Source organism: Chiloscyllium punctatum, chromosome 40 (assembly GCF_047496795.1).
Source record: "Chiloscyllium punctatum isolate Juve2018m chromosome 40, sChiPun1.3, whole genome shotgun sequence".
Lineage (NCBI taxonomy): Eukaryota > Metazoa > Chordata > Chondrichthyes > Orectolobiformes > Hemiscylliidae > Chiloscyllium > Chiloscyllium punctatum.
In genome coordinates, this window is record NC_092778.1 from 56,203,036 (window position 1) to 56,221,488 (window position 18,453).

The 18,453-nt window shown below is 44.4% G+C and overlaps 1 protein-coding gene across 4 annotated transcripts in view; it reads left to right on the plus strand.

The window, feature by feature from the left end:
- Positions 1 to 5,603: 5,603 nt before the first annotated feature.
- The window catches only part of zc3h7a (zinc finger CCCH-type containing 7A), an 87,672-nt gene continuing 74,822 nt past the window's right edge, over positions 5,604 to 18,453 (plus strand). The window contains exon 1 of one of the 4 annotated variants that reach the window (XM_072559979.1): positions 5,604 to 5,783. Coding sequence is in view for 1 of the 4 variants with exons in the window: in XM_072559977.1 (XP_072416078.1) it covers positions 6,908 to 7,007 (100 nt within the window). In the remaining 3 variants the exon portion in view is untranslated. Of the gene's footprint in view, positions 5,784 to 6,066; positions 6,165 to 6,271; positions 6,611 to 6,656; positions 7,008 to 18,453 lie in introns of those variants that run through there. The other 3 variants (XM_072559980.1, XM_072559982.1, XM_072559977.1) reach the window with 3 other exon arrangements.

An 18,453-nucleotide genomic window follows, 5' to 3' on the forward strand; every position in this document is an offset into this window, starting at 1 on the left:
CAGTGTCCATAGTATTTGCTGTGTTTATGAATAAATTTGTATTTTGTACTTAATGATTGCAGTGAGCAATTACTCTACTGTATTAAGATACTTCCAGTAGATTTTTGTTACATTTTGGAGTCCACATGGACTATGATTTCACCAGAAATAACGACAAGCTGTTCTTGTGATTTATTTTTGAAATCCACGTCCATAACCCCACCCCCTTTTACCAATAGGAAACGTCTAATATCAGAAGCATTTAAGGTATGTCTTAAACAATATAAGCTTTTCATTAATAAAACAAGATTAATTTCATAAAGTTATGGATTTTTCCAACGGCCAGGATTGGAATCAGTCCTCCAGGAGATCCACACAACTCTCAGAATTTTTTTTTTTCTATTTTTTCCGGTTATCATTTAAATAAAACAGAGCACCCTATTTGAGAAGCACCTCAAATCACCAACTTCAACATTCACTCCCTCCACCACTGAAGCACAAAGACAGCGGTATGTACCATCTATCAGATGCATCTCACCAAAGCTCGTTTGACAGCACATTCCAAAGTCATGAACTCTACTACTTAGAAGGGTAAGAGTAATGATACATGGAGTTCCCCTTCAAGCCACTCACCGTCCTGACTTGGAAATATATTGCCGTTCCTTCATTGTCGCTGGGTCAAAATTCTGGAACTCCCTGCCTGATAGCACTATGGGTGGTCCAACACCTCATGGACTGCAATGGTTCAACAAGACAGCTCACCATCACCCAGTCAAGGCAATACATGCTGGCTCAGTCAGTGACACCCACAAAAGAACAAGAGAAAGTACAGCTTTCGCTCCCCAGAAATGAATAAATTAACACAAAATAAAAATTAAAGCAGCTTTCACTTGCTTATACATGCGCATCTTAAGAAAAAGAGGTTCCAGAATTTTGACCCACCAACAGTGATTGTAGTGCCAGTCAAATAGGCTGCTTTGTCCTGAATGGTGTGACACTTCTTGAGTGTTGTTGGAACTTAAAGGTAAGGAGGAAGTTTTCCATCACGATCCTGACATGTTGATGATTGACAGGTTTTGGGGAGTCAGAAGGTGAGATACTGCAGGATTCCTGGGTTGTGACCTGCTCTTGAGCCTATAATATGTATGTGGCTGGTCTAATTCAGTCTCAATCACAGGACATTGATAGTGAGATTTAGCAATAGAAATGCCATTGAATGTCAAGGGTAGATTGATAGAACATTCTTCTTAGTGGAGATGGTCATTGCCTAGGACTTTTGACAAGAATATTTCTTCACATTGGTGAATGGCCTGTTGATCGTCCAAACTACTTCATTCTGGATGGTACTGAGCTTCTCGAGGGTTGTTACAGTACATCAATCCAGATACACAAACAATATTTCATCACACTATTTCAATGCTGGGGAGTTCATACTGATTCTTATATAAGGAGGATTAGCTAAGCTTACCAATTTGGTATTAAAATGTTGCCTTTTCTGCCTCCAATTATTCTTTGATATAATGTTCAAAATTAGAGAAAGCAGTAGGAATTTGAAGTGTTTTGGTGTTGTACTTGTTAAGTGCTTTTAGACAATGTCCAGACTTTCTAGTTAGAATTTACTTTCAATCAACCACACACCATGAAGCCCATCATTACTCTGGATGACTCTTCTATATAGTAGTATTTTTAATGAATCTTTTTGGACACATTATGAGACATCTCTGTGCCAGGTAGGGACACTACCTCTGCACTACAAGAGCGCTAATCTTTTCAAAATAAAACTACAAAATGGATTAGATGGCATCAGTTGTGAAACGTAACAAAAAAATCAAAAAGTTGAAGGTAAAGTGATAAAGGAAGCTGATCAAAATTAAATAAAAACATCTAACTGGGATGATAATGCACACCATAACTTATAGATCTTTCAAACTAGTGTGGGATTTGAAATCCTGACCCTCATCTGGCTCATTATTCGGTAAGCCTCTAAACTGACAGTCCAGCTAGTGCGAACTGTCAACCCCCATCCACCCACAAATTGTGTCCAAGGCAGTCAACGAGATGGAAACTGAAAACCTTTACTTTTCAAAACAAAACAACCTAATCAGATAATATTGTAATGCACCTTCAGGATAGGAAGGCCAAAGTTTCAGACACTACCACTGCACCATAAAAGCCCTGAACCCTTATTTTAATATTCGGGATTGAGTAGCAAAAAGCTGAACTAATCGAAATTATACTAAAGGGGAAATTACAGGACTAAAGAAATCAAACTTACCAAGTTAGGAATTCATTGGGGGCGGGGGGGAGGGGGGGGGGCCAGGGGCAGGCTGGTGTCAGGATGCAACCCAGCGCCACTCTGTGGTAGCCCCAAAAGTGTGCTAGCAGATACTAATATAGATCTTAATACTCTTTTGCAAATTGAACCAAACTATAAAGAAAACAGGAGAAAGTGAGGACTGCTGCCTGATCTGCTGTGCTTTTCCAGTACCACACTTTTCGACTATAAAGAAAGTTAAAAATCACACAACACCAGGTTACAGTCCAACAGGTTTATTTGGAAGCACTACCTTTCGGAGCGCTGCTCCTTCATCAGGTGGTTCACCAAGGAGCGTCGCTCCGAAAGCTAGTGCTTCCAAATAAACCTGTTGGACTGTAACCTGGTGTATGATTTTTAACTCTGTATATCCCAGTTCAACACTGGCACCTTCAAGTCATAAAGAAAACAGTCAGCCAGGGCAAATGCATTTTAATAATTATTTTTAATCAGCCTGGTCAGACATGTTATGATGTCCCTTTGGGATAGGTAGGGCCTGAACCTGAACCCAGAACATTGGCCTGGAGCTCTGGATTGCCACTGTCACCTTCCTCGGAAATTGTTCTTAATCAACCTGATCAAAGATGCAGTATGAAGAGGGTGGATCAACTGGAATTGCAAAGTGTTCTGGTCCTCTCACCAACAAAGAAATGCTCCTTTAATAAGCCAGCAATCTTGGCCCAAACAAGTGGATTACAAAATTCTGTCAAAGGTAAACCAGGTCAGGTCTGCTCTGGGGTCAGTGATTCACCCTGACCAAACCTGTGCTGTACCGGGCAGGAAGATCGCTGAGAGTCTTGCACTCCTCAGGGATACGATCTACGATCGCCTACGTGCAGGACAGAGGGTTGGACACCTGCCTGATCAGCCTGGACCAGGAGAAAGCCTTTGACAGGATATCACACAGGTAAATGAGTGATATTCTCTCCAAAATGGGCTTTGGGGAGGGAATCTGCAATTAGATCAGAATGCTCTGCACCAACATTGTCAGTGCAGTCTCAATCAATGGGTGGGAATCAGATAGCTTCCCAGTCAGATCTGGAGTCAGGCAGGGCTGCCCTCTCTCTCCTGCCTTGTTTGTGTGCTGCATAGAGCCATTTGCCGAGTCCATCAGGAAGGATGCGAGCCTGAGAGGGGTGACTATTCCTGGCAGCGGGGGCCTGCAGGTTAAGGCCTCCCTGTACATGGATGACGTCGCCGTTTTCTGCTCGGATCCGCTGTCCGTGTGCAGACTCATGTGCATATGTGACCAGTTTGAACGGGCCTCGGGGGCCAAGGTAAACCGAGGCAAGAGCGAGGCCATGCTCTTCGGGAACTGGCCGACCAATCCTTGATCCCCTTCACCGTCAGGACCGACCACCTGAAGGTGCTGGGTATTTGGTTCGGGGGGGCTGGGGCATGCGCCAAGTCTTGGGAGGAGCATATCAGCAAAGTGAGGCAGAAACTGGGCAGATGGAAGCTACGGCTGCTCTCCATCACGGGAAAAAACCTGGTCATCAGGTGTGAGGCACTGTCATTGCTGTTATACGTGGCACGGGTCTGGCCTGTTCCCAGAACCTGTGCCGATGCAGTCACCCGGGCCATCTTCCAATTTATATGGAAGTCAAAAATGGACCGGGTCCGAAGTGACTCGCTGTACAAAGATCTGGGCAACGGGGGAAAAAATACACCCAATGCCACCCTGACCCTGATGGCCACCTTTGTGTGTGGCTGCATCAAGCTGTGCGTGGATCCCCAGTACGCAAACACCAAGTGTCACTACGTACTGAGGTTCTACCTGTCCCCGGTGTTGCGAAGGATGGGCCTGGCCTCGCTGCCGCGGAACACTCCGAGTAGTTGGACCTTTCCGTATCACCTGTCTTTCGTGGAGAAGTTTATGAAGAAAAACACCTTTGACCACAAGTCCATCAGGAAGTGGTCAGCACGTAGTGTCCTTGAGACCCTTTGGGAAAAGGAGAGGGCGGATCCTATTGAGCGATTCTCTGAGCAGACTGTCAAAGCCATTTGGCAGAATGCCTCATCGCCAGAACTTTCCAATAAGCACCAAGACGTGGCTTGGCTGGTGGTGAGAAGGGGTCTGCCTGTGAGATCCTTTATGTACGCCCGGACTCTCAGCCGCACCGCATGCTGCCCTCGAAGCGGCTGCGGGGGGGAGGAGACTGTCACACACCTCCTTCTGGAATGTGCCTACGCAGAAGATGTCTGGAGAGGAATGCAGTGGTGCTTGTCGAGGTTCGTTCCGAGCAGCGCCGTGACGCGGGACTCCGTGCTTTACGGCCTGTTCCCCGGGACGAACACCGAGACGAACATCAACTGTGCCTGGAGGATCATCAACTCGGTGAAGGACGCTCTCTGGGCGGTCCGAAACCTGTTGATCTTCCAGCTGAAGGAGTTGACCCTGACTGAGTGCTGCAGACTGGCACATTCCAAGGTCCAGGACTACGTGTTGAGGGACGCGCTGAAGCTTGGGGGCAGCTGCCACCAAGGCGCGGTGGGGAAAGACCACCGTGTAACATCTGCCTGCCTAAGAAGAATAGGGGGCCCATGTAGTCATTTGGGCTCTGCTAAAAATGTAATCGTACAGACCTGTAAATAGGAATGATTACTCTGTTTCGGTATGCAAAGAAATGGAATGTTTACATATGTATGGCATGTCCAATTGTACAGACCATCAAAGTATTTTATGAATAAAGTATATTTTTGAAATAAAAAAAAGCAATCTTGGCTCAAACATATCTGTTCATTCATCTGGAGAAATGCCACTTTAAAATTACTTCCCCTTAAAGCACATGACTTTGCCTGGGCAATGCCAAACAATCTGAATCCCTGTTGGAGTTACACCTTTACACTTAGCACATTCCAAAATGTAAACGTCCCAACACAAACAATAGGTTCAAGCTCAGTTCCACCTTGGCAGCAGAATGATACTTTTTTTTTGCATTATTTTAACACACATAGCTAAAAAGGGGAAAACGAATTCACTGCGAGCAACATTTTAAGATTGGGACTTCTTTTGGAGAGCTGCTGCTTACAATACCATCTCAAGGACGTAACACTCCTGTCAACAACATTTAATAATTAAAATATATACATTTAGACAACGTTCTTCCGAAACAATTCAGGAGAGAAAGCCTCCACGAAAATATAGGCCAAAATTTGGTTGGAATTTCAGTAAATATTGAGATAAACTAGAGTTTTAAAGTGAGTACACGTATACATTTTCGACTGTAGTGTAATTACAAAGGGGTGTGTTATGTTAGCTGCCAGATCTTGAGTTCCCATGTAGTGTACATTGCTAGTTGCAATATTTGAGCTCTCTATCGCTCTGTAGGTGGCGGTTGTTACTGACAGTGAAGAATAAGAAAAGACACGTTACTGGTCCAGGAGAGAAACGAAAATAAGGTTTATGTGTACAGAGAGTGCGGAGCGCATTGACAAAAACTAGAGGGCAGAGAAACAAAGACACTCCGCCAACAAATACAGTAGATAGGTAAGTGCATTGGTGCGTTGCATAATATGTATTATGAAAAAAAGGAGCAAACTATCTCCGCTTACCCTCTTTTGTTTTGCACCTAGATTTGCATAGTGCGGGAGTAAAAGTTTTCCCCAGAGCTGCAAGCCGGAGCAACTTGCAGGAGCAGCAGCAGCAACAGCACTCGCTGAAGCTGCTCGCGCCGAACAAAAGCGCCTGGCAACCGCGGCCGGGGTCCCCAACCCCCTTAGCAACCGCGGCCGGGGTCCTGCAGCTCGGCGGGGGGGGGGGATGGGAGGCTCCGGCGGATCTGAGCCCGCTCCTCCTCGGGGGGGGGGGAGGGGGTCGGGGCACGGAGCAGCCGGCGTCGCCAGTCTGTCCGCGAAGTCCCGTCACGCCGTAAGTTTGGTGGTGGTGGTGGTGGTGGTGGTGGTGGGGGGGACCTACTCCCACCCTCCCGGGGGGGGGGACACCACTCTACCCCTCCCCCTCCCCCCGGTTCCATTTTGGCGAGGCCAGGCCTTGTGCTCGGGTACCAGGGGCTTTTATGTTGACGGCAGTTCGGTGTAAGGCGCCGACCAGGCCGCAAAGCCGCGGGCTGGAGTAGCAGGGGTCGGCGACCACCGAACCACTCTGCGATTTACTGAGCGCGACACTCGGCTGTTTCACCACAGAACTTCGGGCTTAACTTGAGAATCAAACAGTGGGCACTTCCCGTGTTTATATATTCACTTTCACCCCCGAGAAGCGTCGTCAGAAATTCAGATTGTACATAATTTACATCTTGAGGCAGATTCTGATGTTGTTTTGTGGCTTTTGCACATCTTGGATCTCAACTGAAATGTGTAAGAAAAGTTCCAGCTTTAAGTTGTTACTTCAAAATATGTCAAAGTTGCAAAACAAAAACAACCAGGACCAAAAAAATGTTTCTTTTCTCTCTGGTGTAGTATTCTACCAGGAAGGGAAACCGTTGGAGTTAGGTGTTTATCTGCTCATAAGCAGGGTTCAAAATAGTTATTAGATTGGATTACTTACAGTGTGGAAACAGGCCCTTCGTCCCAACAAGTCCACACTGACCCGCCGAAGCGTAACCCACCCAGACCCATTCCCCTACCTTCACCTAACACTATGGGCAATTTACCATGGCCAATTCACCTAACCTGCACATTTTTGGAAAGTGGGAGAAAACCGGAGCAAACCCACGCAGACACGGGGAGGAATGTGCAAACTCCATTGCCTCAGGTGGGAATTGAACCCAGGTCTCTGGTGCTGTGAGGCAGCAGTGCTAACCACCGTGCCGCCCACTGTGAAGAGTTCTTTGTGAGATAACCTCTAGGTCTCTAATTTTCAGTGGTTCCTTTTTCATTTTTAGATGATGTAGACACAGACTAAACATTACTGTGTAAACATTAGCAAGTTTTGAGACGATTTGTAGCTCAGGTTGAGGTTCTGGAGGTAGGTTTGCTCGTTGACCTGGAAGGTTCATTTTCAGACGTATCATCTCCACACTATGTTTGCTCGCTGAGCAGGAAGGTTCATTTCCAGATGTTTCATCACCACACTAGGTAACAACTTCAGTGAGCCTCCAGACGAAGCACTATTGGTGATTCCTGCTTTCTATTTATATGTTTGGGTTTCAAACATGTAAATAGAAAGCAGGAATCAGCAGCAGTGCTTTGTCTGGAGGTTCACTGAAGATGTTACCTAGTGTGGTGATGAAACATCTGAAAATGAACCTTCCAGGTCAGCAAGCAAACCTACATCCATTCCTGTCTAAACTTGTGTTGAAATTTTAAAGAGTTTTTTTTCTTCAGAACAACAGCATAAGTACCAGAGATTGCATGTTTTTATCCATTATTTTATTTTGTTAATTTGCAATGAATTTCCCATGTTGCTGTTTCCATTATGAGTTCATGGAAGAACCTTAACTGACCCAGTTGACATTAAGTGATTCAGATTGAGTGGATAAACCTCAATACGAGGTTTTGATTGCAAATGTCACAACCAGTTATGAATTTCAAGCATTTTCCCTGATAAATTATTGAGTAAACGATATTCATTTCGTTTCTCACACACAATTTACACACTAGTCAATCCATATTCCATACAACTTGAAAACTTGTGCACACGCCCCTCTTTCAAACCCCCACCTTCCTCTTCCTCTTGCTCAGCAGCTGAGAGCTGCACTGTCACCCGCTTTGCCACCTTTTGTGTACTCCAAAGCTGTTCTGGACAATATTGGCCTCTACCACGCCAGTATTCCCTTAAGAAAAAGTTCAGTATAGCCATCTGTTAATCTTGAGCAGACATTCCAGAATGTGCAGGCATAACAGATCTTTCTTTCTAAAAAGCTGTTCATTGGTTCATAAAACATCAATGTTGCCTCATAGAACATTACAGCGCAGTACAGGCCCTTCAGCTGTCAATATTGCGTCAACCTATGAAGCCCATCTAACCTACACTTCCATTATTATCCATATGTTTATCCAATGAACATTTAAATGCCCCTAAAGTTGGCAAGTCTCCTATTGTTGTAGGCAAGGCATTTAAGTTTAATGTTGATCTTGCTTTTTGTGTACCTTCTCTGCATCTGTAACGTTATATTCTTTGTTCTATTACCCTAACACACTGTATGGTATGATCTGCCTATACTGCATGCAAAACAAATCTTCACTGTACCTCGCTACATGTGACAATACTAAATCAAATCAAAACCCTCTCCTGAACATCTCCTTAATGTACTAGTTTGGTACAAATATTGTTCTTAATCACAATGTCATTTTAGCCCTTCTAACAATATTTTGGTTCATACCTTAATGTGATCTCAGGATTTTCCAATACCTTTTGTGATCTCAGGATTTTCCAAACTGCTTTGCAGCCACAAAATACTTTTAAAGTGAGAGAGCTAGCCCTTGGAATGTGAGGCAAGTGCAAAAGAATTCCCCTGGCTCATGAATTTTCTAGATGTATGTAAAAGATGACATCAAACTCAACTGCTTTCAACCAGTGAAGGTGCAAAAGATCCTTTACTTTTGCACATGGCCATTAGGTCACTAGTATAGTCAGAAAGAAACAATAATAATGACAATTATGATTCAGGTTGTTAAGGTGACTATCTCAAAGATATTTGATTTCAGCTGGTTCTGAAGTTAAAAGTTGAAGTTCTGAAAATGAAGTCAATTGCTCAACTGTCTCAAAGTGAGAGACCTGATTCTTATGTACAGTTTTATATGACTTGAGGATCCACCCACTACATCTTGCAGTCTGAGCCTATCTCACTGACCCCAGCCCCCCGCCCCCGGGTCACTCACTGTCTCCGGCCGCTCCTCCCCTGGGACACTCACTGGCTCCGGACGCCCCTCCCCGGGACACTCTGACCCCGGCTCCTCCTCCCCTGGGTCACTCACTGACCCCGGCCCCTCCTCCCAGGGTCACTCACTGGCTCCAGCCCCTCCTCCCCCGGGTCACTCACTGACCCAGGCCCCCATCCCCCAGGTCACTCACTGACCCCGGCCCCCCCATCCCCCGGGTCACTCACTGACCCCGGCCCCCCTCCCCCGGGTCACTCACTGACCCCGGCCCTTCCTCCCCCGGGTCACTCACTGTCTCCGGCCGCTCCTCCCCCGGGTCACTCACTGACCCCGGCACCCCCTCCCCCGGGTCACTCACTGACCCCAGCCCTTCCTCCCCCGGGTCACTCACTGTCTCCGGCCGCTCCTCCCCTGGGACACTCACTGGCTCCGGACGCCCCTCCCCGGGACACTTTGACCCCGGCTCCTCCTCCCCTGGGTCACTCACTGACCCCGGCCCCTCCTCCCAGGGTCACTCACTGGCTCCAGCCCCTCCTCCCCCGGGTCACTCACTGACCCAGGCCCCCCTGCCCCAGGTCACTCACTGACCCCGGCCCCCCCCCCCCCCCCCCCTCCCCCGGGTCACTCACTGACCCCGGCCCCTCCTCCCCGGGTCACTCACTGACCCCGGCCCCTCCTCCCCGGGTCACTCACTGACCCCGGCCCCTCCTCCCCGGGTCACTCACTGACCCCGGCCCCTCCTCCCCGGGTCACTCACTGACCCCGGCCCCTCCTCCCCGGGTCACTCACTGACCCCGGCCCCTCCTCCCCGGGTCACTCACTGACCCCGGCCCCTCCTCCCCGGGTCACTCACTGACCCCGGCTCCTACTCCCCTGGGTCACTCACTGACCCCGGCCCCTCCTCCCCGGGTCACTCACTGACCCCGGCCCCTCCTCCCCCGGGTCACTCACTGACCCCGGCCCCTCCTCCCCCGGGTCACTCACTGACCCCGGCCCATCCTCCCCCGGGTCACTCACTGACCCCCCGGCCCCTCCTCCCCCGGGTCACTCACTGACCCCCCGGCCCCTCCTCCCCCGGGTCACTCACTGACCCCCTGGCCCCTCCTCCCCTGGGTCACTCACTGACCCCAGTCCCTCCTCCCCCCAGGTCACTTACTGACCCCGGCTGCTCATCTCCCGGGTCACTCACTGACCCCAGCCCCTCCTCTCCCGGCTCACTCACTGACCCCGGTCCCTCCTCCCCCGGGTCACTCTCTGACCCCTGCCAGCCCTTCCTCCGGGTCATTCACTGACCCTGACCCCGGCCCCCCTCCTCCAGGTCACTCACTGATCCTGGCCGCTCCCCCAGGTCACTCACTGACCCCGGCCCCTCCACCAGGTCACTCATTGGCCATGGCCGCTCCTCCCCCGGCTCACTCACTGACCCCAGCCCCTCCTCCCCCAGGTCACTCACTGACCCCGGCCACTCCTCCCCGGGTCACTCAATGACCCCGGCCGCACCTCTCCTGGGTCATTCACTGACCCCGGTTACTTCTGTCTAGGCAGTGAGCAGTTTCTCCCTAGTCACTATTTTCCTATTGGCCTTGATCCTCCTCAAAGCATTGATTCTGTTTCATAATGAAGAGTAAGAATGGCAAAGACAGAACCTGTGATTGGAAGGGCAGTTCCTCACAGTTTCTGTCTTTCTCATGTAAGTGAACAACCTTTCTTTGCTCCGTCATCACTTCTGTAATTTATTTTCTGCACTATTCGAGGGGGGTAAATTCCCCTACTGTGTGTATTTTGAGCGCTTGTTTATACAACAACTTGCATTTATATTTTGTTTAACATCGTCTAGTTGCCCACTTCACAGTGCAGTTATCAGGCACACTGAGCCACATAATGGGGTATTAGGACACATAACTTTTAAAGTGCTTCCTGAAAGAGGAAATGGAGGTAGAGCAGCTTAGGGTGGAAATTCCAAACCTTAGTACTTTGGCAGCTATAGGAATGGCTGACCATAACGAACAATGTCAGAGCTGCCGAAGGAGCCAGAAATGGAAGTACACAGAAACCTCAGGGGCATGCAAGATGTACAGCTGTACAATGGTGACTTGATACTACTGGTTACAGCACCTGTTCTAAAATATAGTTGAAATCTCAGATCTTTTGGTATGCTTTCTTTGAAAATGGTAATCAAGATTAAACTGTGATTGGAAAAGTTAAATATATTTGTATTAGTTTCCTTACTCTGTAGAGTTCAAGGCAAGTTTGATGTATAAAAATTCAAGTTTTCTTTTTTTGTTTTCTGTTTTTTAATGTTAAAACCTGCGTAGAGGACATTCTCAGAATAAAGAGACTGGGATGCCTTCAGAAATTTGCTCAAGTCGTCTCTCTCTGTGTGAACCAAGGCAATTAGTAATCGCAGGCTATTTGGCTGTCATCGAAGTTGAGTTCTGTTCCGCATTTGTTTGGCATTCAGTGAACATGCATTTTCAATGCGGTAACTGGATAACAATCAAGGAGGAAAGCCTTGATGTATTTGCCCTTTTCCTCCCTTAAGATGCATTAGGCAGTTGTGTTTTGTTATTTGCTAACATACCACAGATTGACACATGACAGAATAAGCTTAGATGACCTCTGACCCTGGGATGTGCCTTTATTCACTGAGTCATTTGGTAGAGCAACCTATTGCATGACTATCTATTTAGTAAGTTTCTGGTTGGAGTCAGAGAGTAATTGAAATGGGTTGATATCACCCTGTGTGCTGTGTGCTTTTACTGAGCGATGCATTAATATGGGATTGGGTGCAATTTTTTTTGTGTGGAGTCATAGAAATGTACAGCACAGAAACAGACCCTCCAGTCCAACTCGTCCATGCCAATCAGGTATCCTAAACTTATCTAGTCTCATTTGCCAGCACTTGGCCCATATCCCTATGAAACCTTTCCTGTTCATATACCACTATACTGATAAGGATTGATAGCTGATTAATGGACAGAACAGAGAGATTAAATGGACCATTTTCAGGTTGGTAGGCAAAATAATTGAGGTACCACAAGATTGAACCCCAGCTATTCTGAATCTATATTAATGACTTGGATATTGGGATTAAAAGTAATATTTCCAAGATTTCAGAAGACACTGAGAAGTTTTGCTAGTTTTGAGAATTGTGAGGAGGATGCAAAGATGCCTCAATGATTTGGAGAGGTTAGGTATGTGGGGGAAATTGGAATACAATGTGGAGAATTGAGAGGTTAAGCACATTGGTAGGAAAAACAGAAATTCAGAATATTTCTTAAATGGTAAGAGTCTAGGACACGTTGAACCTTGAAGGGAATTGGGTGACCTTGTTCATGAGTCACTGGACTTTCACATGAATGTACCACAAGCAATAAACAAGGCAGTTAGTTTATTGGCCTACAAGAGGATTTACGTATATGAGTAAAGGTGCCTTACTCCAATTATATGGAGCCTTGGTAAGCCTCACCTGGAGTATTTTTTGTAAAGTTTTGGTAACCATATCTGCAGAAAGGTATGCTTGCCATAGAGGGAGTACAATGAAAGTTCACCCAACTAATTCCTGGGATTCAGGAAAGAATGGTCCTCTGAGGAAAGATTAAAAACTAGACCCATATTCTCTAATGTTTCGAAAAATGAGTAGTGATGTCTCATTTTAAATGTACAAGATTCTTACAGGACTCTATAGAATAGATGCAAGAACAATGTTTCCCCTGGCTGAGGGTGTGCAAGATTAATAAAGGTCACGTTATTTAGGAATGAGATGAGGAAGACTTCACCAGAGTGTGGTGAATTTTTGGAATTCTCTGTCCCAGAGGGTTGGGGAGGTTCAGTCATTGAGTATGTTCAAAACTGAGATTGATTGATTTCTGCATATTAACAACATCAAGGTGATGAGCTAGAAGGTCAGCCATTATCTCATTGAATGGTAAAGCATGCTTGAAGGACTGTTGCTTTTATTTACTTGCATTTATTCAGATATATCATATTGAATATTAGTCATTTCAACCCATTAATTTCAATTATTGTTTTAAAAAAATCATTTTTGTAGTATGTGTAATAGTCCCCACCTTCCAAAATTCTTTGCTGTTAGTCACACATAATTTAAGGAAACACCGAAATTAAGTTTTGGATATTTAGTTATAGTAATGAGGATAAAATGTTGGAATCTAAAAGAATGTCCCTGTATTTCCATCAGTGATCACAGATCTTTTGTGACCATCTGCGAGGGCATATAATCACTATTTTATCTGCTCTGAAAGAATGTGCCCCTGGCAGTGGTGCACCTCCCTGCTATCATCCCACTCTCTGTTGTTGAATGGAAATTGAACCCATAGCTTTCTGACTCTGAGAAGAAAACTGCCATGGAACCCAGGCTGACACCGTATAACATTCATATCCTTGATATGTCCCAAAGCACATCAGTCATGGAAGTACCTGTACTTACAAAATGTAGTCATTGTGATAATCATAGATTGGTTATGGCACAGAAGGATTCCATTGCTGTGTCAAACCTGTGTTAGCTTTCGAAATGAGAAAGATGACCCAGTGCCACTTTCTGCAGTATAGCGCATTCATTCTTTCGGAGAATAATCCAGTTCCTTCTCAAATGCCTCAATTGAACCTACGTTTACCACACTCTCAGGCAAATCGCAAACCACTCAGTACATGAATATGTTTTTCCTCAAGTTACCATTGCTTCCTTTGCCAATAATATTTCATCTGTACCATCTTATTCTTGATCCTTACAGTTGTTTTTCCAATTTACTTTGTGTAGACTCATCATTATTTTGTATGGCAAATCCAGCCTCTGGAAAACTTTCTCTTCTGCAGGGAACACAGTTTAAAACTTTCAAATGACATTTCTCATTCCTTGAACCATTCTTGTGAATGTTTTCAGCATTCTTTCTAATATCTTCACGTTTTCCTAAAGCATGACACCCAGTACTTGGTCATAGTACACCAGTTGAGATTGAACCGGATTTTATACAAATTTGATATAACCTTCAGTTTTTGTAATCTTTATCTCAATTAATAAGACCTAAGATATGATATGCTTTATTAACTGTTCTCAATTTGTCCTACCACTTTCAATTGCTTGTGCATTTATGCATCTAGGATCCTGTGCTCCTGCATTTCCTTTTATAGAGTCATACAGATGTACTGCATGGAAACAGACCCTTCGGTTGAATCATACCCTTGGCATGTCTCTCCATGACGTTCCTACAAAAATGAAACATTTCACACTTCTCTGCATTTACTTTTGTCTACCAATTATCTAGCAATCACAATTCAGCTCTGTTAACTCTGTTTCTCTCTCCATGGCTGCATTCTGACCTGCCGAGTATTTCCACTAATTGTAATATTTTGCTGTTCGAAGTTCAGCAACCACTTCTGCACAACAAGCTTCCCCAGACTTTGAGACCAGATTGTACACTTTAAAAGTGCTCTTGTTACTTAAATGCAATCACATCACTTTTTTTCTTTATAGTAAATGATAATTTGTGGAGAAGTAGAACTCGATGTCATCAGCATACATGTGAAACAAAAAAGCGCAGAAATTACTGGGGAAATTCAACAAGACTGACAGTATCTATTTAGATTTGGATTAGATTCCCTACACTGTGGAAACAGGCCCTTCAGCCCAACCAGTAGATTTAACATTTTGACTTGTTGAGTTTCTCCATCGATTTCTGTGTTTGTTTGTTTCAGGTCTCCAGCATTTGCTGTCATTTGTTTTATTTTAGTATACAAATGAAAACTGTATCATTGTTTGCACACAGTACCTCCTGTGGTCCGCATGAGGATGAACAAGAAAGGGCTGAAAATGGTATGTTGTTATAATTCTGAGCTGAATTTTTCAGGTGGTTCTGGCTTTGAAGAGACAAGTGAAATGACTGCCCAGTTCATTGACTCAAAGAAAACGTTACTGGTCTGAATATCTTAGGCTTGAGAGTTATGATTTTTACTGTCTTCCTGCCAGTGAAAGAGATGCCTGCTTTTTCTGCCTTGGATCTGCACTTTTGTGATTCCATGCAAGTTGATTGAGGTTTTATTTAGAGTTATTTAGAAGGAAAGGTTTAAAGATACTCATATCACTGAAACTACATAACCTCGCAGTACCAAATGGATTGGAATTACCCCTTTGGCTATTCTTTTGAATTACTTCTTTTATAATTGCCTATTGTGTATTATATTTAGTCTTAGAGTTTTGGTTTCAGTTTAAGGTGGACTCGAGGTTGCTTACTTTCCGTTTAAATTATATCTATGTTTACAAATAATGTCGGACCTTTGAGTCAGCGGAGAGACTATTGGAAGCAAGAAAACCTTTGGGTTGCTATGGAGATAATTGCTGAGGTTGGAATTAATCTTTAAAGAACAACTGGTGAGTTCTGGTTTTAAAAATACAAGTAAGTGAGAAGAGAGTTGACCTGGAGACTGCAAACATCCAGTCTGCTTTGTTTAACCAAAGACTGCAGTTCAGTGTTTCAACAGAGTATGAGTTTCATCAAACTTGCATGATAACAAGTAGCTCAATGAAAAGAGGTGAAGTCCATCTTCAGAATAGTTGTCAGGGGAGTGTCTGTGTGTCTGGTGGGTCAAAGCATGTATCTGTAAGTGATGCCTATACTTGAACCAGGAGAGTGTATTGGTGGGATGTGCTATAGATCTGAACTATGATCAGCCCGGCCAGAATGAAAAGGAACTGTCTTCCAGCATCTGAGTATGTTTTAAAAGCTTGTTGGAGTGAACGCCACATTGAAAAAGATTAAACTGGGTCAAGTCTGAGGGGAGTCCAGAACTAGAGGGCATAGGTTTAGGGTGAGAGGGGAAAGATATAAAAGGGTCCTAAGGGCAATGTTGTCATGCAGAGGGTGGTGCGTGTATGGAATGAGCTGCTAGACAAAGTGGTGGAGGCTGGGACAATTACACCATTTAAGTAGGAAGGGTTTACAGGTAAATGGGCCAAGTGCTGGCAAATGGGACTAGATTTGGTTAGAATATCTGGTTGGCATGGATGAGTTGGACCGAAGGGTCTGTTTCTGTGCTATACATCTCTATGACTCTAAGTCTGTTGATTGTATTTAATATAAAACCTTATAATATTTAGAATCATTATCTTTCTGATGTACCTAATTCGTTATAGTTGCTTGACTTAGTTCTGTTCATGTTTATACAGCAAAGTTTGTTTTGGTGCTTTCAGTTTAATCCTGAAGGCCTGCTGCTTATTTTCTTTCCCTTGGCTCTTGCATGCCTTATATTCTTTAAATTAATATGGTTTTTCAGACCAGGCCCAAACAAATATTCTAAATGCTCAACTTGTCTGCTATTCCCATAACTGAGGTTTTAACATCACTCAGTACCTTTCACAGTTGTTAAATGTTCCATTTGCCATTGTTTTGGCCTTACAAGGATTTATAACTTTGATCATTTACTGATTGTCCTATTGCTTTGGAAAGAAATACTATACAGTATTATTTTTCCTTTTGGGTTGAAAGCATGGAATAAAGGAATTGAATGTTAGAGTAGATCAGTGACCTTCCCTGCAGACTGAGGGCATGATTTTGAATATACCCTAAATTGTTTGCATTAAATTTTCCTTTCCAGATCTATTTTTACTATACTAATAAATGTTTGCACAGAACAAGCTGCCAAAACCTAGCACAAGAATGGAGCTTAATATTACAAACAAATGCTTCTTTAAGAAAAAAAATGGAAAATGTTATTCAGGATGTCCCAAGGCATCTTACACAACTAATAAAAGGATGGGGACTGAGAAGACATAGATTAAAGTAATTGGAGAAAGTAGCAAAAGTGACCAGGAATAACTTGTAAACTTTTTCAGTATTTAAGTCTGAAATATTTTGCCTGAGATTTTGGTGGGCACAGGCTCAATTGAAACATTCAAAAGGGAATTGGACTACTATCTAAAAAGGAAGAATGTGCAGGGTTATGGAGCCAAGGCAGGAGAATGGCACTGAGTAATTTGCTCATTCAGAGAGCTGGTACAAACACGATGGGCTGATCCTGCACTGCAGCCATTCTGTGATTCAGTAATAATGCCATGTGAAATGAGCATTAATTATTTCCACCTACTTTTTCATGATGTTATTTACATAGCACAACACATCACATCATAGTTTGCTGGTCATCTCACTTACCCCATGAAGGTGGATGGTACATCGGTATTTTCTTTTTTATGATGCGTTTCCAGAATGTAAGCATCACTGGCTGTGCTAGAATTTGTTACCTGTCCCTAAGTATCCTTGAGAAGGTGACATCACAGCCAATTGCTTGTAGACAGATCCCTAACACTCCAGCTTATTACAAGGGCAGTAGGACTGTTTTGAGATTTATCATAATGTATGTAGGAGCATAGTAAAACTGCACTATTTTGATCCAGATGTATTCTTCTGTGGGTTTACTTAGAGGTTCCCATTATGGTAATCGGCAACATTCTAGGTTGGAGAAAGTGAAAATCCAGTTTTCCTTAAAATGGACAGAAGTAAAAGAAGGTGTTTAATAATCAGTCTGTTCAGAAGTGTTATAACATCAAGGTAAAGTTGCCATAGTCTTACCCGACCATAGGGCTGCTCTCTCATTAGAGAGAGATGACTAGTGGTTTTTAAACAGAGGGCCACCATGTTTCAGGTGAGGGGAGTGGTTGAGAAAATTAATCCTTTGGTGGTACCCTCAGTCTGTGTGGGAATTCAAATTATGTTTTTGGTACCATTCTACATTGCAAATCAGCCAACTGACTCTCATAGGTAATATACCTCTGGAGCAGGAGGCCTGGGTACAATAGAGACTTGAGCTCCTCCTGGACAGAATTAGAGCTGTTATCAATGCACCATAGGAGACCTCATAAGGGGAGTAAAAGCATGCTGTGTGTCATTTTTATAAATGATCTGGAGGTGGGCATAGAAGGATGGGTTAGTAAATTTGCAGATGGCACAAAGGTAGGCAGAATTGTGGATAATGCCGAAGAATGTTGTGGGTTACAGAGAGACATAGATAAGATGCAGAGCTGGGCTGCGAAGTGGCAAATGGAGTTTAATGTGGAAAAGTGTGATGTAGTTCACTTTGGAAGAAATAACAGGAATGCAGAGTACTGGGCTAATGGTAAAATTCTTGGCAGTGTAGATGAGCAGAGAGATCTCGGTGTCCAGGTGCCTAATCCCTGAAGGTTGCCACCCAGGTTGATAGGGTTGTTAAGAAGGCATATGGTGTGTTGGCGTTTATTGGTGGGGGATTGAGTTTCATGAGGTTACGCTTCAGCTCTACAAGACTGTAAGGCTGCACCTGGAGTGTTGCATATAGTTCTGCTCACCGCATTATGGAAAAGATGGGGATGCTTTGGAAAGGGTTCAGAGCAG